The 27,312-nt window shown below is 56.3% G+C and overlaps 1 protein-coding gene across 2 annotated transcripts in view; it reads left to right on the forward strand.

Moving 5' to 3' along the window:
* Window positions 1-23,114, forward strand: part of OLFM1 (olfactomedin 1) — a 39,071-nt gene extending 15,957 nt beyond the window's left edge. For both annotated transcript variants that reach the window (XM_036901450.2, XM_036901449.2), the window contains exons 3-6: window positions 2,702-2,857; window positions 4,781-5,000; window positions 12,601-12,707; window positions 21,475-23,114. In XM_036901450.2, coding sequence (XP_036757345.1) covers window positions 2,702-2,857; window positions 4,781-5,000; window positions 12,601-12,707; window positions 21,475-22,149 — 1,158 coding nt within the window. In that variant the 3' untranslated portion in view covers window positions 22,150-23,114. The remainder of the gene's footprint in view (window positions 1-2,701; window positions 2,858-4,780; window positions 5,001-12,600; window positions 12,708-21,474) is intronic.
* Window positions 23,115-27,312: the final 4,198 nt, after the last annotated feature.

Here is a 27,312-nt window from a genome sequence, read left to right on the forward strand (position 1 = left end):
GGGGCCCTCTTAAGAGCATCTCATTCTTCTCTCCCCAGCCTGGCTTCACTTTCAAACCCCCTGAGGAGCTGCCCAAGGTGCAGACGTGGGTCCCAAGCCCAGAGTCTGCAGTTTGAAGCTCCGGGTTCCTTGGAAGGGGCCTAGAGCCTGCCTGATAGCTCCCTGATGGTTCTGACCAGCATTGAGGACCACTGGAGACCCACAGAGAACAAAAGGCCAATGGGGGCCCCAGGCCCTGTTCTCTTTGAAGAAGTGCATGGCCCTGAATTTGAAAGTGTGGGATTTGGAGTCAGTCCAGGCCTTGAATCGTGGCTGACTGCTGTGTGTGCAGTAGACAAGTTGCTTGACTTCTCTGAGCCTTGGTGTCCTTGTGTGTAAAATGGTCATCAAAACAACATTACCTCCCAGGGTTTCATAAAGATGGAATGAGATAAATAACACCACGGGTTCTGCACAGTGCCTGGAACATGGAAAATGTTGTAACTATTGGCAGTCAGTCAGTCCCCTGAGGTCAGGTGTGCCTGCCCCAGGGCGCTGCCACCCCGCCCCCAACGTTCCACCTGCTAATGCATGGGGCAGGCTGTGCCACAGAGCTGTGTGACCTGGAGTTGTGGGTGTCTCAGGGACACATCCCACAGGTCAGAGAACAGACGTTTCAGAGAAGCAAGCTTACAGACCCTGCCCGTCTTGAGGGTCCCGGGGGTCCCGAGGGTCTCGAGGGTGGGGACATTCAGGAGAGTGACTGTGGCTTTAGGCTCAGCCTCTGCTTTATGACTGGCCAGAGGAGGGACTCCTCCGGGCGGGGAGAACCACAGGATGTGTATTTTGTTTTAAAGCAACTGAGTAGCGTGGCATCTTTAAATTTGGTTTACTAAATTTAATCTTATTAAAAATCTGTTAAAAGCATTCCTTCTCTGGCAAATGGAAAGCCCATTGTGGCGTGCATGGCCCCCTGTTAGAAGGAGGAGACCCAAGCCAGCGTGGCCTGGGCAGCTTCCGCTCAGCAGGTTAGCCCTTCATGTCAGGAATCACATCCTTTCAGGAGGGAGGGTAGAGGGGTTCTGACTGCAGCTGCCCTCGGTGTTCCTTCCAGCCCTCGGGCTGCACGGCATCCCTGTCCAGGAGGGGCTGGGCCTTGTGCTGGGGTCGCAGGTGTGAATGAGGCCCAGTCCCCCTTGCTCCCCTGACTTTGCCATCCAACAAGGTGGTTGAGCAGGTGCATAGGTTACTGCCGTCGGCCATGTGCAACAAGGTGACAGTCATGTCCACTTCTGGCTTAGCTCATCATGGAAGCCTCCCTGGAGGAGGTAGCATTTTGGCTGGGCCTTAAAGGATGAGGGACACCAAACATTTCAACTTTTCTCAAAAAAATTGCTGCAGTTATTTAAAGGGACAGGATGAGACAGCCGAGGGAGAACAGGGAGATGGTAGGTAATCGAGCAAGTGCATTTCAGTTTCCCATAAAACATCTAAAGAGAAAGGATCAGAGGGAGTCAGAGGTGCCCACATACTGTATTGTACAAACCTGTGTTTTTAAACTGAATTTGTGTGCGTTACTTTCAAATAATAAGCCATAAAATCTCCGGCATTTTTAGGTGCTAAAATGAGTAATAGAAGCCTTAGGTTGCTCTCTGTTATTTACCGTAAGCAGTGGAAACCACACTAGCATCTCCTTTTCACTGACCAGGCAAAGCTAAGCCTCAGACTCTAATGACTTTGTTCTTAAAAGGGAAAGCATTTTCAAATTCAGCAAAAAAAACAGAAGTGAAGATTTGCAGTTACAGAAGTATCCTCCTCCCTAGATCCTGAGAAAATGCCCCAAACCCCACTGCGGCAATCCTGAGCCTCACTCGGTCTCCCCACCGCCCGAGTGCATTCTCACAGGAACACAAGCCAGTTTCCTGAAAATAAAATGTACTGGCAGGTGGCTGCACTAAAGCTGTTTTTCTTTTAAGCTCTCTGGAATCCTGTTGAATATTAAAGTTACGTCTTGAGGCTAGACTCAATTCAGATCTGCCTGGAAAGATGTAAAACAGCGATTCCTCATTTGCTGGGTGATTGATTCCTGACTCTACGTTCTGAACGTGCATGTTTGTCGAGTAGCCACCTCCCTATGATACTGTGGGATGTGATGGATGGCATACAAGATGGGGGGACACGGGTGATGCAAAGTCAGGGAAAGTGGCTGCCTGTTCTTCCTTCTCTGCTTATGCAGTCAACCATCGCAGCAAGACACCCAGTGAGATTTAGGAGCAAAGATCATCTGTACTTGGTGTGGGGAACCCAGTGGTGCTGTTCATCTTTGTTGGTGTTCATGTCTACCTAACCGATCTCAGCCTGCAGAATAGAGGCTAGAAACAATCCCCCACACCAAAGAAGCAGAAAAAATTCTCCCAAAGCCACATACCTGGCACTGCGACCCATGAGGAACCGGGGGCTCTCGTACCCCGATTTGCATCTCGGGGCGTGAGAGCCCTCCTGGAAGATGCCAGGGGAAATGTTTAGCAAACCAGTGAGCTCTGGGGCATTCTTGGTCAGAACCATCCCCGATGCTGGTGATAATTAGTAAATATTGTGCGGGCTGCTTCCGGTTCCCCATGTGTTGGACGCGGGGAAAAGGTCACTGTCGTGTGTCAGGAGGCAAATCAGATCACCCAGCACCTACCGCAGCTGCTTCTTGAACCTGTTGCCTTCTTGACAGGTGCAAAACATGTCTCAGTCCATAGAGGTCCTGGACAGGCGGACTCAGAGAGACTTGCAGTACGTGGAGAAGATGGAGAACCAAATGAAAGGCCTGGAGTCCAAGTTCAAGCAGGTGGAGGAGAGTCATAAGCAACACCTGGCCAGGCAGTTCAAGGTACGTTCGCTCCTCCTCCTTCTCCAAGACCCGGCTTGTTTTCCCTTCATGCCTCCCCACCCCCAACCCTTTACCTTTAGGAATAGCAATCTGGGTCGGGGAGGAGCCCAGCCAGGACTGCCTTTTGCCTTGCAAATGGCTGCTGTCCTTGGGAATAGAGAGGCAACCCGTCCTCACCCTGGTTTGGTGAAAAGGCGCCTTGAAAGGGGCAGGGGCCGACCTGAGCTGCCGTGCTCAGCCCCTATCAGCTTCCCAGGCCAGGGTCCCAGCTTCCGGCTTCTCCTCAAGCCAAGTTGAAGATCAGCTGGGAAGGGACCTGATTGGTCCTTGTCGTTCCACAGCTGCTGCGGGTAAATCACATTAGCCGAGGATTAGCTTAATTGATCACAGCCATTTCTGCGCGGGGATCACTCAGGGAGGTTTTTCACATCTGACCTGATTTAGCTATGACAAGGCACACGGTGTAGATTCGCAGGGAAGAGAGAGACACCAACATCTTTCTCGCTCTGTGGTAAGTGTCCCTTTTCTCCAGGTAACTCTGGACATTAAAGCCAGAGTTTGTTTGACCTAAAATGATACATACATATGTACACATATGTATATATCCACCTAGAGTTCACTCAGCTTCAGAATGATCAAACTGAGAAATTATATGCACCTTAATTAAGATATACATGCATGTTAATTAGGAACCTAACCTAGATGTAAATGAACAGGTCAAATTACACAGCCCTTTCTGACTAGGAATTGCTGATGCTGTCTTCCTGTCCTTTTTATGCAAATGTTTTCCTTTGATGGGCTCCCTGCATGAAGCAAAGACTCACTTTGAAAAGCCATACCTTATACAGACAAATGACAAGCTAATGAAGTTATAAGTCTATATTACAAATAAAATGATAGCAGGCCTGTTCCTGTTTTGGGGGAGAAATGAGCCAATTGCTCATTGGAGGCAGGTGGTCGTGTCCTTGCTTCTGACATGTCACCACGGATGATCCGGGAAAGAGATTGTGACTTGCCTGACCCAAAAGAGTTTGTGTCTCTCCTTGAAAGGCCAGCCCTCCCTTCTCTGCGGTGGACCCAGGTTCCTCTAAAGATGAGGGTATCTTTAGCAGCCCTGGCTAGCTCGTCTTTGCAAGCATCGTCCACACAAGCATCTCCCAGTTCCAAAATGTGGGGTGATTCGGTTCCAGGGGAAGAAAAGCAACCCCTTGCCTTTACCGTGCTTTAATGGCCTTAAGGATTTCCACAGCAAATGTTGTGAGGGAGGTCTGTATAACTGTTAAAGCAGTTTGTTTGGACTAACTCTAGCATCCAAGTGTGATTTTTTTTTTTAAGTGACCATGAAAATATTTGTCTGTAACTGGCTATCTGTTTAAGGCAGGCTAGTGAGCTAGTTCCTCAACAGTATTTCATTTTCTTGCTTGCAGGGCTAACTTAAAAGCGTTTTTTCAATGCTGCAGTGACTGAAGAAGCAGTCCACCCCATGTAACCATGAAAGAGGGCCAGAGAGTTTTTTGCACCATGCATTTTTACTATTATTTCCCAGTACTTAGCACCATATCACTAAGGAACCTTGAACACAACCAGGATCCTCTTTTGCATGCAACTGTAGATGCATTTCATGAATAGTTTGAACACTTGTCAATGCATTTTTTGAAAAAGAAAAAAAAAGAGAAACTTTGTGTATGTGACTTAAAGCATGTAACCTTAAGATGTGGCATTCTAAACTGACAATAAAGACCTTTCCCAAATGTGTTGGTGTTCTGAAGACTGTTTAATATGCTCTTCTAACTCATTTGGACCAGAATAAATAAACCTGTAAATATGTGCATTTTCCCTCGCCTAGGGAGAAGCCAGGCCAAGGCAGGGTGTTACAAGTTTTTGCACGCATCGCACTGAACCTAGCTTATTTTGACCTTGCAGGCGATAAAAGCGAAAATGGATGAACTTAGGCCTTTGATACCCGTGTTGGAAGAGTACAAGGCCGATGCCAAATTGGTATTGCAGTTTAAAGAGGAGGTCCAGAATCTGACGTCAGTGCTAAACGAGCTGCAAGAGGAAATTGGCGCCTATGACTACGATGAACTTCAGAGCAGAGTGTCCAATCTTGAAGAAAGGCTCCGTGCATGCATGCAAAAACTAGGTAGGCCCAGACCCTGCGGGGGCGTGGCACTGCACAGCCCACCTCGGCCCACACGAGGCCTAGGGGAGTGGTGCTGAAGTGGACAGCGCCCGCCTGGCTGCAGCGAGTTGATGAGATGATGGCTGGACTAGGGCTTCTGGGTAGGGCTACCCTGAGGGATGGCGAGGAGTTAGGCAGCAGCCCCCACCCCAGGGTTGTCCGGTCCTGTGCAACAGCCAGCTCACAAACCCCATGCAGTTGCCCACCTGGAAAAAGTAGGATGAAATTAGATGTTACATACCATCTGAAGAATGCGTGTGTGTGCGTGTGTGCGTGTGTGTGTGTGCTTGCTGGAGTGAGCTTTTAGGACACAAGTTCTTAGGACTGGAAACACACCTCTCAGATTCCCTCCAGGGTGAGAAGGAGGGCTGATGAAGCTCCCAAGATATGAATCATGCAGAGTTTGGATAAAAAAGAAAAGAAAATTCAATCACATCACAGTAGAAGTTGCCATTCACAGCAAATGGAGTCCTGGAAGGCGTGGAGCCTGCAAGCTAATGAGCGCCTCGCTCCCACCCATATTTTCTAAGCACCCCCAACTTGGGGGACCACTTTGGATCTTTAGTCCAAACGCCCACCGCGTTACCCCCTTTCCTGTTAGCTGCTTTAGCAAAGCTGAACGTGTTACTGTCCAAGTGTACTTTTAAATAGCACCTTTTAAATTCCAATTCCATTTTTAGATTTTCTTAATGAAGGTGATCTAGCCCTTCTCCCCAACCGTTTTTCATACAAAGCTCTTTTATTTGAAGTATACATTTTCATAGTGTATACTTTTTAGAGTTACTCAGGGTAATCTTTAGGGTGCTTCTGCTGTGTGAAGAAGTTTCCGTTAGGTTTAATTAGGTCCTAACTTGATTCTCTTTTTATCCCTCCCCACCCCAAATGCCTCATTATAAACTTAAGACACGCCCAGGGAACAGACGCTTCTACGAATCCCAGTGCTGTTGGGTGAGAGGATATTCAAAAGGCAGGGAAGTAGAGCCGGCCGGCCGTTTGGGGTGAACAGGCTCCGCGTCTAGTCCCCTGTAATGCTGTTCAAGTGTCCTAGCAAAGGCATCAGCTCTTAACTTCCCCAGTTCTGGAGAGGACAGGTGGGAGTTCAGGCAAGCCCACGCCTCTGCCCTGTCCCAGAGGGACTGGTGCCGCGTTTTCCCGGTGGTGTGTGGGGCTGGGGACCTGGGACCATCCCAGGAGGGGTCTGCGCCGCACCCTCTCTAACTCTTCTTCCCATGTTTGTTGACATTCCGGGAGTCGGTGAGAATGCTTGAATTGTTAATGATTGTGCGGATATTTCGCTGGCACAGTCTTTGGGTTTTTGCCCACAGTTACCCCCAGGCCCCGATCGCCGCTTCCTCTCCAGATGCTCCGAACGTGGAGGCGTCCCCTCAGCCCAGGGAGAATCCAGGGTGGGTGGCTGTTGGTTATTTATTTCCCACGAGCAGCATTTTCTCTCCCTGGTATGCAGACTGTGTATACCGGGGAGAACACCCTCCCACTTTCCAACTAAGGGATCAGGGAGCTGAATGGAAATTCAGAGCAGAAAGTTAACTGGCGGGAAGCTCAGAGCCCTTCCAGGCAAAGCAGCCTTCCCGGCTGTACGGGGCCTGTTTTTAGCAGCTGGGTGGACATCCCTGGGTGCTGTGAGAGTAAGGACTGAGGAGGAGTAAGGCCCCAGGGGCCGCGTTCTCCACCGTAGGGGTGCAGCCACGTGGCTCACCTCTGCATGTAATTCTCTCTTCAGAAAGACCTAGACATGCAGATAGACCCACCGAATCAGTCTGCAGGTGGGGCCCGGGGATCTGCATTTAACCAGCCCCGGGGGGATTTGGAGGAACACCAAGCTGTGAGAGCCCAGGTGTGGGGGAGGCAGTGTTGTAAGATGCTGAGTGCCACTTCGTAGCTGTGTGACTGTCTCAAGGCTCTGACATCTCAAGTGCCAGCCACTTGTTCCTCCTTAAAATGAAGGTGTAAGAGTCCCTATACCCTGGAGTCAGTGCAGTGGGACACGGACGCCGCAGCACCTCGGGCTGCCCAGTGCATGACAGTGCCCAGTGCAGGACGGGTGACTGTGGGATGGATAGGAGCTAGGTAAGTGGGTGGTGATAGATAGACAGACAGACAGACAGACAGGTAGGTAGATGGTTAGATACATGATAGATGATGGATAGATAGACAGACAGACAGACAGGTAGGTAGATGGTTAGATACATGATAGATGATGGATAGACAGACAGACAGATATATGATAGGTAGGTAGATGATAAATAGATAGATACATAGTAGACAGACGGACAGGTAGACTTAGTGGACAGACAGATGACAGATTTGGCTGTTGCCCCTCCCTCTCCCTGGGTTTCTCAGTAATAACAGGGACTAAGTTAGTATCCTGTGGATCCTTAATTTAGACATAATTTTAGCCCTGCACGTCCGCACCATCTCCGCAGCCTGTTTCCCCGGGGGATGGGGGTCACCCACGGGCTAACGTGGGGAGGCGGCCACGGAGCCCACAGGCACCCCTGGGCAGGATGCCCGCAGGGTGACCATCGTGGGGCAGTGGCCTGCCTCGCCCCTCCACTCCTCAGCTGCGTCTGAGGTCCCGCCGTGGGTGTCTTGGTCCAGTGAACAGAGGCCTGTCTCCTTCCTGGTGTGGCTGTGGAGGACGGGTGTCCCTGCAGTCCCCCCAAAAGGGCTCTAAATTCCATCTCTCTGCGTCACCCCCTTTCAAGTTGATGGTGCTGATGATCCTGACCCAGAGCACATGCAGGAAAAACTAAAGCCGGGAATGCAGGCCCCATTTGTTTTCTGTTTCCATCTGTGAAGATCCATCTCTCGATGGGATTGTATGTTTCTCATAGTGGCCCTCGTGAGACTCGAATCTGAAACTTTCCAGAACTGGTCAGAAGCTCAGCACCCTGGGGGTCCTCTGGGAGGGCTCGGGGTCTCACCACTCCCAGCAGCTCCTCTCATTCTGGGAGGGGAGGGCAGAGCTGCCCCCAGCCCTGTCCCCTGAGCAGGGGGTGGACTTCTCTGTCACCCCATAAAGTCTGTGGAGTCAGCCACCCCCACAACTAAGCTGACTGAAGCCAGACCCAAGGCAGAGTGCGGCTCACGCACATCATGTGCCTTCAATTCTCTGGCTGTCAAATGAGGGGAAAAGAGCTGACTTTTAGGGCTTCCCCAGGTATACCATCCTGGGACCCAGATGCTAAGAGGCTTCTTAGTTTTTCTTTTAAAGGGTGGGAAGGAAGCACCCAGACACCTATAAGCTCAGGCGGAGCCCCAGCTCTGGTGTCCGTGGGGTCTCCTCGTCCCACCAGGAGCACACCTGAGCGAAGCCCCAGAGCCCTGCCAGCCAGGGGGAGCTGCGCCCGCCAGAGCCCAGGCTGGGAGAGTCAGAGCGCGGGCACTTTCCCAGTCTGGGGTGTCGGGGCGCCATGCTTTGCCCCGGGGCTCGCTCTCCTGGGGAGGCACTTCCTAGGCCTCCCTATTCCTTAACCCTGGAGATGCGGGGAAGGGTCGAGGCAGAGAGACTGGCCCTCACCGGCTCCGGGGACCTGGAGGGAGCCGACAAGCACGCTGCTGGCAGGGACCAGGATGAAGTAGCACCTGTGGGTTTGCATTTGGGGGAGGACTGAGAGCTTGGGTCAGGACGCCTGGGTCTGCAGGAGAGCCCGCTGGACTGGCAGGGAGGAAGCACCCCAGCTCTGAAGAGCAGCGGCTCATCCGTGAGAGCTGAGCGGGGTCTGGAGGGGCGTCCCCTTCCCAGGTCCTCCTGGAAGTGCCTGGGCTGTGCGCCTGCCCCTTCCTGAGCCCTTGGGAGGGCAGGATGTGTGACCCTCCCTTTGCCCCCTCCCAGGCTCTGGCTCTGAGCGTGCGGCCACAGGGGGCTTCTGAGTCCTCAGGGGATTTCATGTGAGGGGAGTTTGTCTGTTCAAGCTCCCAGCTTTGCAAACGCCTCCCTGGATGCACGGGGTGTGCTGGGTGGCCTGGGATGCCGTCTGCCCGCTGTGGGGCAGCCAGCCCCTCGATCTGGTCTCTGGCCTCTCTCCGCGGTGTGTCCTCTGGTCCTGTTCTGGGCTGCTCTGGAGGCCATCCGGGCTGTTGTTCAGAAGTGGCCTCCTTCTAGGAATAGCAGGAGGGACATACCTCCATCAGTGGGGCCCTGCTTTGTCCCGGCTCCCAGCTCTGCGAGGTGGCCATCCTCCCCCTGAGAGTCGTTCTGGGCTCAGGGTGGCCAGGCCCTGCCAGTGGGCATGCTGTCCTGGGGCTCGGCCCCTCTGGGGTGCCCGCACAGGGCCCTGCCTGGGCCCCCCTCCTCCCCTGCCCTCCTCACGCACACCCCGAGCGCGCGTGACAGAGGGACTCCTGCCTGAACCGGATATGCCAAGACTCCGCTGTGAGGCTCTGCCGTGGGGCTTTTTTAGATCCTGTCAGTTCCCAAGGTCTTGGCAGAAGCAGTCTGGACAGAGAACCAAAAATAACTCCCTGACTCAAGGCAAGGGGGGAGCCTCCCGCGCGGTGGGCCCTGGAGGCCTGAGCTGTGGCCAGTCACGTGGAGAGTGGGGCTCCCAGCCAGCAGGGCCCTCTGGCTCTGACGGGACGGTCAGGCTCCTGCCCGGGGCTGGAGCAGGCGCTTGCGCCCTGGAGCACGGGGCCTGGGTGAGGGATAGGGGTCCCTGGCGGGCAGGCCAGGAGACGGCGGTGGCTGGGGAGGGTGTGGACTGGCCCAGGGCAGCCTGGCCCGGCCTTGGGAATGCGGCCCTTCTGCATCTCATTCAGGGTCATGACAAGGCCGCCCAGGGGGCGCTCCCTCCCCTCAGGCATCCTTCTAGAAGCCCTCGCCCCTGGGATCCCACCACCACCCTCTGAGGTGGCCTCACCACTGTTACCCATTGTATAGAAAAGGGAAGCGTCCGTGCTGCCCACAGAGGAAGCCGGCCTCCTCCACCTCCATCCCCTCTGCTGGGACACAGGACGAAAGCAATAGACAGATGAGGATTTTCAGAAAGATGAGTCATTCATTCATTCATTCATCATTCATTCCGTCACAGCTACCCAGGCTGAGTCGGGGGAACAGGACGGGTCCTGCAAGAGTCCTGCCTGGGGCACTAAGGCCCAGACCTGGGTCCTCACCCCAGGCAGTGCACGTCAGGGGGAACGAGGTGGGCCGAGCTCTGAAGGGAGAGGTCTCTGGAAGAGGCATCGGTTTGCCTGACGCCTCAGCAGACAGGTGGGGAGGCAGGCGTGGCACTTGCGCAAAGGTGTGGAGGCGGGAAGAGCTGGGTGAGTGGCCAGCCTCTGGGCCGGGCCGGGGTGCTGACCCTCCGTCCTCACCTTCGGAGTGTGACAGGGACACGGCTGGTCTCCTTCGGGGATGGAGCTTTAGTCTGAGCCAGCAGCGCAGGGTGAAGCGGCTGGGACGCACAGCGGGCTATTGGGCAGAACACCAGCAGGCTTTGCACGGGCTTCCCGGCCATGACGCCAGCGGGTGCCATGGCGCCTTTGGACCTCTTCTGGGGTCAACCGGACTATTGCTCGCTGGCTCAGGGCTGGGGAGGCTCTTCCATGGGAAGTTCACGGGACGGGATGCTGCCTTAGCCGCCGCCTCCAGGCAGCAAGGAGGACTACAGGAGGGCAGTCCATGGTAGAGATGCCCCCCCTCTCCAGCTCAGAGGGTCTGCTGCCTCCCAGGGCAGCCCAGATCCCCGCAGGGCCGCCTGGAACAGAGTGAGTGCCAGGCGAGGCTAGCCTTCGCTCACGCCCGTCCTCCTCCAGGAGAAACACTTAGGGAGCCCCGCCCCGAATCCTCAAGGTGGAAAGCTGGCCTGGGACTCTTGTGAGCAAGCCCTCTCGTGAGCTTTCTGAGAACCCCCCCACTTTCTTCACTACTGGTCGCTGTAGATGCTGGCTGGCCTTGGACGTAACCCCCAGCCCATGGCTGAGGAGGGGACGCCCAGGACCGAGCGGACTGCTCGGATTTTCAGCAGTGACCCTGCCTGTCTACAGACATGCCCTCCAGCCCTGCAAGCAACGCTGCTACTGAGAAACATGGGCAGTGGGGGGACAGTGTCTGCGGGGGAAAGCGCGTGACTCCTGAAGCTGGAACAACGATTAAGCCCGGAGAAGGGGTGGATGGGTAAAAATAGGTGCGGGCCAGATGCAGCGGCCCTGCAGTGGGCCTCGGGGACTTAGGAGCAGGGCAGCGTGGCTTGATGGGAATCTGGGTGCAAAGCCAGCCTTTCTTCTGCTCGCTGTCAGCTCCTGATCCCTCTGCGTTGCTCAGAGATGGGTCTCCTGCCAACACAGAGAAGCGGCAGGGCCAGGCGCTGGGCGGGTGGGTATTGGAGTTGTACCTTTCCAGTCTTGTTTGATGGTGCTGGTGGATGTACTCACCCCACTTTAAGTTTGTGAGAGAGAAGGAGGCACCCCAGCCTGTGTGGAACAGGGGAGTGGGCCGAGCCTTGCCCCTCCACTTTGCGAGGCTAAACCGAGGTCCCTGGGTCAAGTCACTGACAATCTCCCAGAACGCCCAGAGCTCCTCCAAACGCTGCAGACCACTGTGCACATATGCTAATGGGGTGGCAGTTGAGCAGTGCCACACAGGCCTTGCCCGGAGGAAGGGCAGGACGTTCAGAGGGCACAGGCCCCTGCTTCCACCTCCAGAGGTTGAGAATCTGGCTCCTACAGCCCCTCCGCATCTGGCTGAGATTCTTGTGCTCCAGAAGACTTAAGTGTCTGAGCACATAGGTTGGCATCTGAGCAGGAGGAGTGGGCTTTGCACTCGGCATGGTAGCTGCCTGGGGCCGTCAGGGGCAGCCTGGGAGGCTGGGGGGCTAGGGGAGGGGCACCGCACAGGCTCCTGGGCGTGCTGGGGTCAGGTCCAGCCGGCAAACTGTTGAGTGGCCCTGAGCATACCCCAGCCGTCTGCAGCCTGCATCTGAGATGGGAGGGCGCTGAGGTCACACCCAAGGCCCCGTCCGCCCTGGTGCTCCCTGGTCGGTGCCTTCAAAATCCCAGCTCTGCAGCCACTGGGGCCTCGTCCAGGCAGATGGGGCAACCCCGCCCTGGGCTCCTGGGTGAGGGCGGCCGGCCTTTCTCCTGGGAGGGGTGCAGAGAGGTGGGCACTTTGTCACACAGCTCCTAAGTCCTGTTGCCCTATGAAGCAAATCTGCCTCGCACAGTGGCTGGCATGGTGCCCAACAGCATGCCCAACATGCACCAGCCATTACAATCCCTTCTCTCCAGCAGCCCCGGGGGTCAAACTGCAGCCATCCCGCTTCCCAGGGGAGGAGAACCGGTGCGGGCAGGCGAGGCTGACCTGCCCCCAGGGGCTGGCTGGCACCCCACCCCGGCCGTGTGGCCCCCTCCCTGCCGGCCCTGGCTGAGTTGCTGTCTGTTTAGGGGAGGGATGGCTTGTCCGGCCTTCAGGGCCGGGGTGTCACCAGGAAGAACAAGGGTGTAGGCGTCTACCAGGCACGCATCCCAGACCGGGAGGGGGGACCCCCAGGGGCAGTCCAGGGGGCCCGGGCACTCACCTCCTCCTCCTGTGACTCTCTTCCAGCTTGTGGGAAGCTGACAGGCATCAGTGACCCAGTGACCGTCAAGACCTCCGGATCGAGGTTTGGGTCCTGGATGACAGACCCTCTGGCCCCAGAAGGCGATAACAGGGTAAGTGCCTCCCCCAGCCCAACCCTGGCCTGGATCGGGGGTCATTTGTTCAGGGGTGCCCTCATGGGCCTGGTCTCCACCCCCAAGCGTCTGGCCCTCACTCCAATGCCAGTGTGCCCACCTACCCAGCTGGCCACCCCAGCGGTGGGGACAGAGCAGGGCCTGCACCCCGGGGAGGTTTGTTCTGGGGGACTCCGGGGAGCGGCCCAGGTCGCTTACTGAGGTGCTGATAACCCTGAGTCACAGACAGGGACAGGGCACGCTATGAGGGCGATGGCGATGACGGAGCAGGCGAGCCCCTGCGGTGCCCCTGCCAGCGTGCCCCATCCGGGGGGGTTGGGGGGCAGCGTGTGGCTCAGCCTGGCTGCTGGCTAAAACCCTCCCAGTTCCCAGTTCCCAGTTCCCAGCCCCGTCCCCGCCCCGGGAAGCAGCCACCCGTCCTTTCTTGTTTTAATGACACCTCATTTGTATTTCATTTGCCATTCCTTTCATGGCTGATGGGAACTCATGTTCCTTTTTGATTTACGAAAGAGACCGAGTTGTTTTTTGTAGACTTACCCCCTGAGTAAAAACTCAGACAAGGAGAAAGAAATAACCACCACATGTGTCCTGATTGGGTGGGTGGCAGTCCCCTGGGGTTTGAGACCCCTGGGGATGTGGGGGGCCGAGGGCGGGCTGGCTGGGGGGAGCTGACACTGCGCAGCCCCAGCTGTGAGTCAGGACAGCACCGCCTTCTGGGCCCTCCGCCAGGAGGACGCGCCAGGCCTTTTGGTGAGGAGAGAAGCTGTCGGGCCTTCTCCGACCTTTGGCGGTCCACCCTGATGCTGCCCCCAGAGGGGCAGGCCGACAGTCTGGGTGTTTCCATCCCTTGCCTTCAGGGACTCGCAGGAGGTTCAGAAAATAAACAACTTGAAAACTTCAACTCTTCCTCCAGGCAGGATTGAGAGGGACTTTGAAATTTTGAAATTTGAGATGCGCTGAGCCTTGTCTGGAGGATCTTTAATGGAAATGGATGGATTCTGTTCTCCTGAGGCTTCTGACCTCTGTACCCCCAGACTGCCACTTAGGAGGCAGCATAAGTTGTGATCTCTTGTATTTAAAGACGAGGCGGCATTGAGCTTGGCACACTTTCTTCCTGTGGGGAAGAGAGATGGGGGTACATTGACAGGCTTCCTGGAAGCCTGTCGTTTGCCTTTATCCACCAGCCTCCGGTGGGAGGAACCCCCAGCCGCCCCGGCAGGCCAGCGGCCCTTCGAGATGGCCCTGCCCATGCTTTGCTGGGGAGGCCGTGGGGGCCTGGCTATGGACAGCAAACCCCAGACGGGACTGGGGTTAGGGTAAAGGTTGGTTTTGTTACACCTTCTGAATGGTGACAGCCAGCTGGTGCCTGCAAGCTTTCTAACAATTGAATTGGCTAATTGTTACCAGGACTGTTGTTTTAGTCCGCATCCCACCTGGAAAACCCCACCTCTGCTCCCAGTTTGGTTAGGAGCATGCTGGTGTTTGCCACAGATGGTGGTTGGTGCTAAACGCGGTAATACAGAAAGAAAAGCAAGATGATGCTGGCAGGTCTGCAGGACTGGGCACCGTGGAGGCCCCACCCTGGCCCCACCCACACAGGAGGCAGCGACTGGGCCTGTAAAGCAGGCGAGCCCTTCACTGGGTGCTCTGCGTGCCCTCCTGGTCGGGTCCTGGAGCGACCCCTCCGCCGGCGGCTGCTGTCTCCGCTGTACTGATGAGAAAGCCCAGGTCCAGGACCTGCGGAGTGTCGGGAAAGGCCGACTGACCTTCCAGGCTGGGCCTCCCGCCACAGCCCCTCAGCCGCCCTCTCCCCTGCCTGCAGTCTGCCCGCCCCCACACCCCACAAACCCAGGCAGGCCTGCTGGCGTCCAGGAGGCGGAACCAATGACCTTGGTGCCCGGAGGGTGAGCCCCAGTCTGGACTCCACCCATACCTGACGCTGCAGAGAAGCCTCCGGGTGGACTAAATGTCCTTTGGTATCGGTTTCCTTTGTCGCAGAGCCTAGTCAGATGACCTTTCCTGATACCAAGGATGGAAGCGGCTGTTCCCCACCCCACCCCCCGCCCTCACGTCCCGGGGCAGTGAGGCTGTAGTTCACAGCGCCCTCGGTGGGGCAATGGATGCTTTTGATAGTTACACATCTATTTTCTGCTTGACGACTTGATCACCCTCCAGGAAAGGAGGCCCTAGTGATGGACAGAGAAGGGACGGTGGGAAGAGGGGTCTTCATGGGGAGCTGAGGATTCAGCAAGGGAGGAGGCAGGGCCAGGCTGGCAGGGCCCCCCTGGGCACTTTGGAAAGTTGGCAGCCCCACCCCAAGCTGGGTTCAGGCCTTTCCAGCCACTTACTCAGCACAGCCACCTTGAACCCTCCTGCTAAGTAAGTGACGTGTCCCCGCCGCCCCCTGCTAACTGACAGGTCCCCAGGCCCCGACATGGATCCAGAGGAGCGAGCACTGTTCTATTTTATTCTGAGCTTCATTCTCCCATCCAGTTTTGATCCCACACATGCAGAGAACAACTAACTCCATCCGCGTCAGCTTCAGTGTGGGCTGCCACAGAGGGCGCGGCAGGAGGGGGGTGGCCAAAGGTCCCAGGGAGGGAAGAATTTCGGGGACACCTGAGAATTTCAGGGAGCCCATCTACAGGGCCGCAGGAGAGCCTACGCAGCTCCGAGGGCCCACTGCCTTTGCACTGAGCAGAGCTAGCTCGGGCCCCTTTGTGTCCTCTGCCCTGACTCGTTCACAAAGCACCAGCCGTGTGCCAGGCTCTGTGCTGGGCTCTGGTGCTCCCCCACCATGTCCAAGTGATGCACCCACATGCTTCTGATGGCACCCTGATGCCAGGCTGTGCCCCTCCCCACACAACCCCCTTCCCCCACTCTGGATGCGTTGACTGCGCTCTGGAGTCCGGTGACCGCCTTCCCTCTGACTGGCCTGTTTGCCCCCTGCAGTCCCAGGCCAGCTCATGTCAGACGTTAGAAGGGGGCCCATCCCCTCCTGGCCACCCCCAGGAAGCTCAGTGTCAGGGTGAGATCACCACTGAGACATTATCATTTTACGGACAGCAGTGGGCTTGGCTTGGTGTTTGAAAGTCCTCCCTGTCATAGAAACGTGGCCAAAGCCATCCTGGTATTTTATAAGGGTCGTGTGGAACGCCGTTGCTTGAAGGCCAAGTTATCCGAAATGTGCTAGACAATCAGGTGTGGCCAGTGGCCACCAGAGCCTGCAGGCAGGTGCTTGGTGGACGCGGGCACCCCTCCAGCCCCTCCTCTCGGGGAGCAGACACGGTCTTGGGGTGCCGGCTCTGCTGTGGCTCCTCACTCCATGGCCACATCGGTGCCCTTTGCAGAGTGGTACCAGACCGATGCCCCCGCCCCGCCCTGCCCTGCCCTGAACCGAGCTCGCCCTCCTCACTGGAAAGCAGACAATCAGGAGAACCCCACGCCTCAGTAAACCCCCACCTGGAACGGAAATGCAGACGAGATGGGGAGGCCTGGCTTTCCTTACTGGGGGTGCTGTTTTGGTTCTGGTGAACTTCTTGAGCTCACCCCCTCCGAGCCTGGCACTTACAAATGAAAAATCTAAGGTTTGTTTTATCTTTTCTGGCACAGGGGCCTTCCAGGGGGTTTGTGGGGGTGCTGGGGCCAGCCCCCCAAAGGCAGGCAGAGTCAAGGAATGGAATGTCAACAGCCAGTTCCCTCCGGGTCTCTGGGCCTCTGAATGGGGGTCTGGAGCAGGTGGGCCCCGGGACCCCTGTCCTGCCTAGGCTTCTGGATCCCATGGGGGACAGCACCGTGGTCTGGATGTCACTGAGGCTCTGGGCTATGTCCAAGGCCGACCTCGCCGTGGGCTCACTTTTCGGAGGAGCTACACACGCAGTCCCCCACTCCCATGGCCCTGGCGGCCATAGAGCCTCCTCCCTTGGGCTGGATGTGGGGCTGGCGAGCCCTGGAAGGCTTTGAGGGCTGTCTAACCCACGCAGGGTAACAAGCCCGTTCGTTCTGTTCACCCCACTACTGAGACCTCCCCTTCTGGGGGCCCAGGAGGTGGCGTCAGGAGTGTTCACAGCTGGTGGTTACTGAACAATCATACGCAGGAGGGCCTAATGAACCCTTTTGCAACCAGGGGAGCTGAGGCCTAGAGTGGGACAGCAGCACCCCATCCCAGGGCACATGCTGAAGTGTGGGCCCAGACCCCCAGCAGACTGGCTGAGAGGCTTCCCTTGTCATGGCCATCTGAGTGCCCCCAGCCTCATGGGAGCCCCTAATCTGTGGGGTCCCCAGAGCCACAGAGGTGCCTTGAGCCACGTGGGGCAGGTGCTGGGGCCACAGTGGTCATGAGAGGCCCTCCCCTCTGGGCTCAGAGTTAGGAGAGACAGACAGAGACACCCCTGTCGGCAAGGATGATGTGGCAGTCCACCGGGTGTAACAGATCTCCATGCCCAGGGCAGCTCAGAAGATCTGAGAGTCATTCTCTCCCAGTCCTGCAGACCAGAAGCGCGAAGGCACAGGGCAGACCCTCCCTACCTGCTCTGGTGGTCCAGGTGGTCCTGGCAGCAGCCCCTCCAGTCTCTGCCTCCTTTGCCACATGGCTCTCCTCTTCCATCTTTGTAAGGACAGCAGGCTGGGTGTGGGGCCCACCCTGACGCAAGACGATCTCATCCAGAGATGCTTGAAGATATCGGCAAAGACCCTTTTTACAAAGAAGGTCACACTCACCGGTTCCTGGATTTGGACATATCTTTTTGGAGCCACCGTTCACCCCACTACTGAGACCTCCCCTTATGGGGGCCCAGGAGGTGGCATTGGAAAGCTCCCCCGAGGAGATGGGGGGCGCCGTAGTGGGAGCAGCACGTGCCGGCCAGGGAGGCCCAGGACCGGTTGTGTTGGAGAGCCACGCAGGTGGCCTATGGGGCGCAGAGGGCCGGACGTGTGCCGCGGGAGGCGGTGGGGCCGAGGAGTCCGGTTTACGGGGGCGAGGAAGGGCCAGATTGGAGTCCTGTCAGGTCCGCTCAGGTGGCAGCTAGGCTGGAGGCCGGCAGGGAGCTGGTGGCATAGCTGAGGGGAGGGGAGGCTCAGGCCCCCATTTTCATGGTAGGTGGCACTCTGAGGTGGTATCTGTGGCCTCAAGTGACCCTCAGCTGCCTTCTGAGCCTCTAGCATAGGAAGCTGGTGACAGCATCAAGAGAATGTCACCCAACCCCGTTCCATGAAGGCAGGAACAGAGGAGTCCACGCCTTTATTTTGGGACGATCCCTCCAGGTGGACTAAATGTCCGCAAGCTCTTCCTCAAGACCACCAGCACCCTTAATGGTCAGGGGCGGGTGTGCCTCAATTCAGGCTCCCTGCAGGAAAGAAATGTCTTCTTGTGCTGTTCTCACCTCAAAAGAAACTCGGGGGCGTGTGCCATCTGCACCCACCTGTCAACACCCCCAGCTCTGTGGCCTCCAAAGCCAGAGCCCCTGGTCCCGCAGCTGTCTCCCGTTGCATCCGAGGACCTTTAGCAGGGAAAGAGGGGAACTGACGGACTGCTTGGCCAGGCCAGACTCCCGGCCTGGGGTACCCTCACCCGCTGCAGGGCTTTGGCCCACCCTGCTGCCGTCGGGATGGCACCACTGTCTGTTGAGGACCATGCAGTACAGTGCGGGGGAGGTCAGCAGCCCCCTGGTTTCCTGTCCCAGGTGACAGTGGCCACCTCCACCCGTCCCTGGGCACAGAACCCCCCCAGTTGAGAGCCCCTGGCCTGGGGCAGAGTTTCAAGCACAGGGCTTGGTCACCTGAGTTTGTCAGCGTCTGGCCATTGCTACAGTACCCAAGCCCTCTGGCCAGTTTCTAGTCTGAAAATAGGGTAATACCAGTGCCCCTGGTGCACGCATGTGCTTGAAAATTGGAAGCCAGGGGAATGCCAGCACCCAGAGCCAAGTCTGTGTGAAGACGGGCAAGTGTCAAGGCATCTTGACACCCCGGCTCTGTTCTTGGCTTTATCTGGGTGACCTTGGGTCCTGATGGGAGAAAGATGGATCCTCCCAGAAGGGTGAGCGGCTAAAACACCCTGACAGCTGGAGCCTCTTTGGGGCTCCCTTCCCAGAGACTCAACTGCAGGTGTGGCCCAGAACCCCAGCTGCCTGTAAATGCCAAATGCTGTATGCCAAGGCTGAGAAACTGCCCCGAGGCTCCTTCCTGGCTGGGTCTGGCCTCCAGCAGGGAGCTGGACCCCCAGACTTCTGCAGGGGCCAGGGCAGCCCGTCCCCATGCCCCCTGCGCATTCTGGGAGCTCAGCCTTGCTGGGACATTGGCCTTGGACCCGGGCTGGGGACGAGAACCCCCAAGCCGTCAGTCTGTCGAGGACTTAGTTTCCCCCCTGGGCGTGGCCCTGAGCAGTGCTGGGGAGGCTGGGGGGAGGGACTCTGGCCCCACGTGCTTGCTGTGCAGCCAGAGTTGTGGTTTTCAATTTGGCTTCTGCATTTTAAGTGGGCAGGTTTTTAAAATCTTGGTGCCAAGGCCACAACTCAAACCCGCTACATCAGACTGGCCCAGCTAGGACCCAGCCCAGGGCTTTTAAGCTGCTCAGGTGAGGAGCCCAGGCTGAGAGCCCTGCAAAGTCCAGGTGTGCTCAGGTCGTGAAATGTGCTGCCCCAGGGCCAGGCGGGAGGGGGCACCTCGCCTGTAGTTAGAATCACCCAGAAGCTGGAACCAGCACGAATGCCTGGCTCACCCCCACAGGTCTGATGTAACTGCCCTGGGGTGTCAAAGTCAGGGGACACAGACAGCAGCCAGGCTGAGGACTGCTGGCTCCAGGCCCTGGAGCTCAGATGCAGGGGTTCAAGCGAGGCCAGATAGCTTGGGGGACCTGAGGGGGCTCCTGGAGGTATCAGGGTTCCACCTGAGCAGAACTCGGATAGGAGGGGAAGGAGAAGGTGTTTCAGGTGAGATCAGAATGAACACACTCAGAGGAGGGGGCTCTTACCACAAGGCCCTGGCATCTGGTTATGCCCCTCCTTCTGTGGTGTGGCTTCTCAGTGGTGACCTAGAGCCATCAGCCAAGAGCTGCTTGTTAGGTAGTTAGCGCTCGCTGTGTGCCGATTTTCCTCCCAGGCTACATTGCGTTTTCTGAAGGTGGTGTGCACCGTGTCCAGTTTGCAAGTTTGCAGGAGGAAAAGGTGGTTTAAAAATCCTTAGTAATTTCATGCTGATTTTCCCCCGCCTTGCCCATGGGAAGGAGGCGCTGGACCCCAGGGGTACAGGGATGCCTCGGGCAGGGTCCCCACTGCCAAACCCCCGCTTGTAAGGGAGGCAGATATTTGCAGACATCCAAAAAGTATTCTCCTTGCTGAGGCAGGCCCTTCAGAGGTGGTGAGGAGACGGCCAGGGGGAGCTCGTTTGAGCTGAGTCTTGAAAGAGGCGGTGCCCCCGTGTCGGGAGACAGCCAAGCCGAGGCAGGGGGTCGGCTTCTGGGCAATGTGTGTTGGGGGGTGCTCTACACACACCCCCACGTGCCCCTGATGCCCCCACAGGTCTGCCATCGCTTGTTCTAACCCGAGACCCACATCGCTGAGGGCTGGTCTGTGGGAGGCTGAGGGTGATCAAAGCCTCACACGAGACCCAGTGTTTGAAAAAAAAATCTCATTAAAAACAAAAAAGCGCATCTGCCTCCAAGCATCTGAATGGATGTCTCAGGAACAAGGTTATGGTTTTTTTTTAATTTTTAACGCATGTGTAATGCTGCATCTTTAAGCTCCCACATCCGTAATCGCTCCTGCAGCTCGCAGAGAGCCCTTGATGGATCAAGCAGCTGTGTTATTGCCAGACAGATGCACCGGGCCCGCAGTGGCCCGGCAGATTTCCCTCTGACTAACTGCACTGCTTTCTAATTTGCTCCCATATTGGTTGAAAATGACTTAAGCATTTGATACAAAGTCTAGACAGTTTTCAAGTCAACTGGCATTTAAGCAATAATCTGAAAACTCTTCCTCTGTAACCCCGAACTCGGGCCACTACTGGGCTTGTGCTGTTGGTTGATTGCAACAATCAGGGCCTTGGGCGAAGGCCCCATTCTTCTTAGAGAGGCACTTTTCCCAGATTGTGTGTGACAAAGAGTGATCTCTCAGCATCCCAAAGGCCAGACTAATGGCGTGTGCCCTGTGGCATGCAGAAGCCTGACAAGGGCGTCAGGTGGATGCAGGAGATCGCCGTGCCTGGGGCTTGAGAACAGGTCTGCACGGCAGATCAGCGCTGCCTGGCGCTGTGAGCATCTGGCCTCGCGAGGACCCAGGCAGCCGCACCCTTTCCAATGCCGAGTGACTGGCTTGGGATTTCTATACACGGTCTGAGTTCCCTCCTTCCCCAAATAGGTGTGCACACCTACTGTGTGCCCTCAGCCAGCTAACAAACAGGTGTGTCTGCCGCCACACAGCCCAGAAGCATCCCAAACAGAGGGCTCGGTGTCGGGGCTGGAGAGGGCGGCTGCAGCGCGTGCACAGAGGGCGACCGCAGGGCGTCAGTGTCCCCCACCCTCCGCAGAGCACATGTTCCCTGCCGGGGAGCAGCCCTGTCCTTCCGGGAGGTGCTGTGTGTGGCTCTGGAGGAAGGACATGACTTCTTTAATCTTAACCATTCTCCCCCGGGTCCCCCGGCCCCTGCTCGCAGTGCCGAGTGAAGTAAATTCCACATCCGAGAGGGGCTGCCTCGGGGCGAGGGGCCCTCCGTCCACCTTGGGAACCGCTAACAGGCACTGCTCTCTCCTCAGGTTTGGTACATGGACGGCTACCACAACAACCGCTTTGTCCGCGAGTACAAATCCATGATTGACTTCATGACCACGGACAATTTCACATCCCACCGCCTCCCACACCCCTGGTCGGGTACGGGGCAGGTGGTCTACAACGGGTCCATCTACTTCAACAAGTTCCAGAGCCACATCGTCATCAGGTTCGACCTGAGGACGGAGACCATCCTCAAGACCCGCAGCCTGGACTACGCCGGCTACAACAACATGTACCACTACGCCTGGGGCGGCCACTCGGACATCGACCTCATGGTGGACGAGAACGGGCTGTGGGCCGTCTATGCCACCAACCAGAACGCCGGCAACATCGTCATCAGCAAGCTGGACCCTGTGTCCCTGCAGGTGCTGCACACCTGGAACACGAGCTACCCCAAGCGCAGCGCCGGTGAGGCCTTCATCATTTGCGGGACCCTCTACGTCACCAACGGCTACTCGGGGGGCACCAAGGTGCACTACGCGTACCAGACCAACGCCTCGACCTACGAGTACATCGACATCCCCTTCCAGAACAAGTACTCCCACATCTCCATGCTGGACTACAACCCCAAGGACCGCGCCCTATACGCCTGGAACAACGGCCACCAGATCCTCTACAACGTCACCCTCTTCCACGTCATCCGCTCCGACGAGTTGTAGCTGCCTCCGCTGGAAGCCAGGGTCCGAGTCCTCACCCATGTGGAAGTTCTGGGACACGGCTGCCAAAATGATCCCAGTGAGACTAATAATACTCATTTTGACAAATCATCAGCAACACGGGTTCCGGCATCTCGGGACGACACCACCTCCATGTTTCTCTAGGTCAAGCCGGGGGGGTGACACGCGGGGAAGAAGCCCCCGTTTCTGCAGCTGGAACTGCAGCCCAGGGCTCCCTGGCCCTCCCCACCCCCACCCCCGTCCCCTTTCTGGTCAAATCACATACTAAAGAGGTAAGGCAATGACTGTTGGCCAATTCTCGCCCCAGAACAACCCACCGTTAGAATCGCATGGACATTTCCTTAGATTGTGGTCAGCTCTGATGGGCGTGGTTGCGTCTCCTTGAGAATCCCCCAGGCCACACTCAGCGTCCAAGGGGTCCACGTAGGCTAGTTTAACTCACATCCCATCACAGCTGCTGTTTCTCGACTGTGTGTTGTGTCTTAAGTTAACTGTGCTGAGACTCCAAGTTGCCCGTGGACAGTCGCAGCGTCCACCCGTGTGAACTCACGTGCCCTGTAGATGTATCGTGCAGCGTCCGTCTGTTTCCTTGAGGTGGTACCTCTGTATGTTCAGTTTATGCAATTGATGTTGTAAATGCAATGCTGTAGTCTGGATTAATAAGTGGATGGTTTTCCTTTCTAAAAAGAAAAAAAAATCAGTGTTCACCCTTAGAGAGAGATGATCAAGTTCATGTTAATAACGATCAAAGGAATTATTCTCTTCTTGTTAAATTATCTAAATAATGTAGCCACAGATGAGAAGGGCTTATCTAGACAAATTTCAGTTTCCAACAGGAAAGGAATGTTTCTGAGGGCAACAGTGTGTGGAAAGTACATTTTTTAAGTAAAAAAGAGGGGAACTTTGTACTATCCAGTTATCTAAGGAACAATAAAAATATTAGGAGATGTTTTTGGTTCTCATCATTCCTGGGGGTTCTAAAATGACCGAGATGTCCAGGTCCTTGCAGACGTGGTCCAGAGTGGGGTGGTCCTCTCACGCTCTGGACACATTTCCCACAGGGTCTCTTACCCACCCATCCCTCAAAACTCAGAGCGCGGAGAACAGCTTGGAGTCGCCCTTGCTGCTGGTGAACCTGAATCCGAGGGCTGCACAGCAGGGAATCCCACCCCCACCCCCCACCTTCCAGCTCCTACAAGGACACCTCTGGACGGAGTCTGGGATAGGCACCTGTGTAGACACGGCGGGGGATGGGGTGCTGGGGAGCAGCTGCTGAAGACGCAGCAGACACAAACCCAGGTTCGCTCCCTAGGGCAGCAAGCGGCTGGCCTCTCTGGGATCTGGGTCCCCAGGCTGGGAGACGGAGAACCTTGTGCATCTGAGGTGACCGGGCCAGCACACAGCCCACCATGCCTGTCCATGCCCAGTTGACCCCTGCCTCTAGGCAGGCTCTGAGGTCCCCACAGGACAGGCCACACGTCAATGTCCCGAAGCATTCTGGAGTGCCCTGGGGCTCCTGCCCGCCAAGGGGGAAGAGTGTCAAAGTAAGGCTCCCTGGGTACCCACCCTCCGGCCCTTGGCTCTGCTGGGACAGCCAGCACCCTGTGGCAGCACTGGGCTCGAACCAGGGAGTAAAGGAGGTGACATGTTCCCAAAGGAGCCTCCCGCATTTCTGACATTCGTCCTGGAAAGACAGCTGGGCCAGGTCCCAGGTGGGGTTGGACAGGGTGCAGCTGACGTTCGCACCCCCTGCCCTCCCCACAGCCCTTCCCCCTCCAGCTCAGAGGTCCTGCGTTCTGGAAGGTTCTCATCCCCATCGCCAAGGAGGAGCCCTTCTTCCTGTGCCCCGTCAGGTTTTTCCTTTGTTACCCATTCTCAACGGCCACTCCTTCCCACCATCTGTGATCCTCTTACACCAGTATAGTCTTTGGGATTTGGGGACCCAGATCTTTGGTAATCGGCCAAGACCAAGACCCAGAGTCCTAAGAACCCTCTCTTGCTCTGTCCTTGTTGCTACTGCTCACCTTCCTCCTGCTGGGGACCTCGGAGGCACCCTGAATGGCAGCATCACGGAGAGGAGGGGGCGGAGGGGCCGGAAGTGCCTGATCCTTCATTACAGCCTCGTGAGCTGGAAGGCCTCCCTGAGCCAGTCGGCCCCAGCACCACCGCAGGACGAGCCATTAAAACTTTTGGAAACGGGAGGCGTTTTCATATTTCTACGTTTACAAATTATCCTGGAGTGAGACAACATACAAAATCCTCCTCATGGGAGGTGGGAGGGGGGGTCATTCACACAAAAGCCCTGAGTTCCAGTAAAGCCGTTAACACCGTCTGCAAGGCCACTGACTATTCCTGATGTGATAGGAACCTGTCCAAGCTCCAAGGGCAGGGATTGTCCTGTAATCAGAGCTGCAATTGTGGGCCGATTTCTTCATAATTCCCCCTTAATGACACAGGAAAAAACAAATGTACAAATAACCTGTCCTGAGTCACCAGACGACAAACAATGACCCAGAGGTCCCCAGTGGATTGGCTGTCTTGGACCGAGTATTGGGTAGGGAAAATATTCCTCCAGGATATTAAATACACAAGAAAAATGGTTCCATCCACAGAGAAATAAAACAACCGGCCCACCGCTAAATCTCCCGGATTCTAATAACGGAATATATCAGCGGATGGCAGAAGAACTGTGGATAAGTTTTCTTTATTAAAAGTTTGGCCTGGAATCAAACCCCAGCAGTACTTTGGGGCACTTGGAGGCCGGAGTGTAGAACCCTCAGTCCTGTGTGCGGCTGGGCCTGGAATGGTCCTCATCTCGGGGCTCCTCGTCTGGAAGAAGCCCGTGATGGCTGGCTGCACACAGCTGCACGTGGAATTCTCTGGCTCCTGAGAGTCACGTGCCCCACGGAACTAGGGGAGGCACGCAGCCAGGGCAGCCCCTCGCCCTGCCCAGGAAGGAAGCAGCCTCATGCCGCCCTGTAGAAGAGCAGCCAGGCCCCCTGTCCTCAGATGGGGGACTCAGGACCCCGGAGGGTCCAGCCATCTCTCAGCGCAGCTGCCCTTCCTCCGCAGAAGAGTGTCCATGTTCACAAGATGGCCCGGGCTGACTCGGAGACATCCAAGATGTTCTGGCCCTCACTGGTCGCTGGAGAAGGCGAGCGGACACTCGGGCAGGGGCTGAGCCAAGATCTGGGGCAACCAGCAGCTCCTTGGTGCTCACAGGAAAGTGAGTCTCCAGAGGCAGTTTCTAGAGGCTGGAGCGGGGAGTTGGGGTCAGATCCTTGTCCAGCCACCTGTGTGGACGTGGTCCAGAAAGACACAGCACTCTCACTGAAAGAAGCACGCTCAGGAGGAGGCGGCCGTGGGGTCTCCTGGGCCATGAAGAATGAGGCTAAACGCCCGGGCACGTCCGAGGAGCCCGGGAGCTGAAGGTCTGGCATCTCAGGTCCCGGCAGAGGGAGCCCTCATGGTGGAGGGGACAGGGCAGACATGCTGTCCGTCATAGCTGATGTCCCCTCCTTGGCCCAGACCTGTGGCCCTGAGAAGTTCCTGTAAGAACAGTTTCCGTTTGGCTTTCCCTGAGTGCACTGTTTCTAAAAGGGTCTCCTGGAGCAAGATTTCATTTTGATAAATCCATTGTTAGAGATTATTTTCACAGGCCATGAGGGTGGGATGTGGAGTTCTTTGAACCCAATAACAAAGAGAGACATCAAGGCTGTACCTCGCTCTTCTTACACGAAAAGCACCCTGCTTATATGTTACTCTGCATCCTGCTGTTTTCATGTAACAATTTTTGCTGAAAGTGACATGGACACAGGACTCTGCCCTGTTCCTGTCCACCCCATCGTGCCTTTGAGCCTCTGGGTGGTATTCAGCTGTTTCCAATAGTTTGCTCTCACAAACGATTCCACTGTGGATAACACGCTGTGAAAATCACAGCCAGTATTAGCACATGACACATGTCTTTGGGATAAAGGATCTGAGGGCAAAAACCTCTTCGATTTTGCCCAATACTGTTGAGTTCCCTTCCATAGAAGTTGCATCAGTTTGCCTTCCTTCTAGCAATGTCCTGGCACACCAGTTACCCCACGGACTGTTTGGCGAGTCTTGGAGTTTTCCAGTCTGGTAGGTTAATGTCTTGCCAATGGGTTTCAGCCTCTGGCAAGTTCACTATGGATTCAATGAGACCAAGGAATGACAATGGAACGTTCCTGGGGTGAAAGGGTTTATACCCAACTTTATTCCCATGGTGGCAGGTCAGTCACTAGAATCCCATCCCCTCAGAGCGAGTCTACAGGCAGCAAGCCCATCTCTGCCTCTGGGCCTCTGCGCCCCCGCAGCCATCTCAGTCTCTGTCCTCGGTGCTGCCACCCCTCCAGTTTCTGCTGTCCTGCAGCTGTGCAGCAGCCTTGCAGCCCTGTCACCATGTTGCCCAGAGCACTGGGTGGAGCTCTTCATATAGAGTCAATAGCAACGTATTGCCCACGTGTGTGTAGTGAGCGGTGCCTCAGAATAGTTTGAAGGTTTTTCAATCTTACTGAAGTTGGAGGGACCTCTTTTCATGCCTCAAGACCACTGGCAACATTTATCTGTGACCTCAGTCCACGTGTTCTGCCCATTTTTCTCACCTCATAGTGTATGTTTTCTTCCACGTCGTGCTGGGGGCTCCCTAGATGTGTGGGAAGTGAACCTCTGCCTGGGATCCCGTAAGTCGCAAATATTGTCACTGTCGGTTTGAGTCATGGCATTTGGATGTGGTTATATTCGGTTACAGCTTTTTTAATGTAGTCAAATTAGCACTCATTTTGGCTTCTGCGTCACACTGGGGGCAGTTTGCCTTGTGGGGTTCACGGAGTGTGAAGTGTGGGTCCCATTTTATCTTTTTCCAACGCTGTTAAACGGCCCCGCCCCCGAGTCCCTGGCAGTCTCCCATGTGCCCAGGTCTCTGGGGCCCCTCTTAGGGAGTAGGTCCATGCTGCCCTTGGAAACTGTCCCCCAGGACCCGCGACTCATGCACATGAGCAGGGCTGGGCTTGTGCCTGTAGGTGAATATTCGTGACCTCTACAGCGAGGCCCTGCTCCCTGCTTGTTGCCTGAAGGACACCTGATCCCTGGGCAGGGGAGGCCTCGGCACAATTACAAAAT

Source organism: Manis pentadactyla, chromosome 3 (assembly GCF_030020395.1).
Source record: "Manis pentadactyla isolate mManPen7 chromosome 3, mManPen7.hap1, whole genome shotgun sequence".
Classification (NCBI taxonomy): domain Eukaryota; kingdom Metazoa; phylum Chordata; class Mammalia; order Pholidota; family Manidae; genus Manis; species Manis pentadactyla.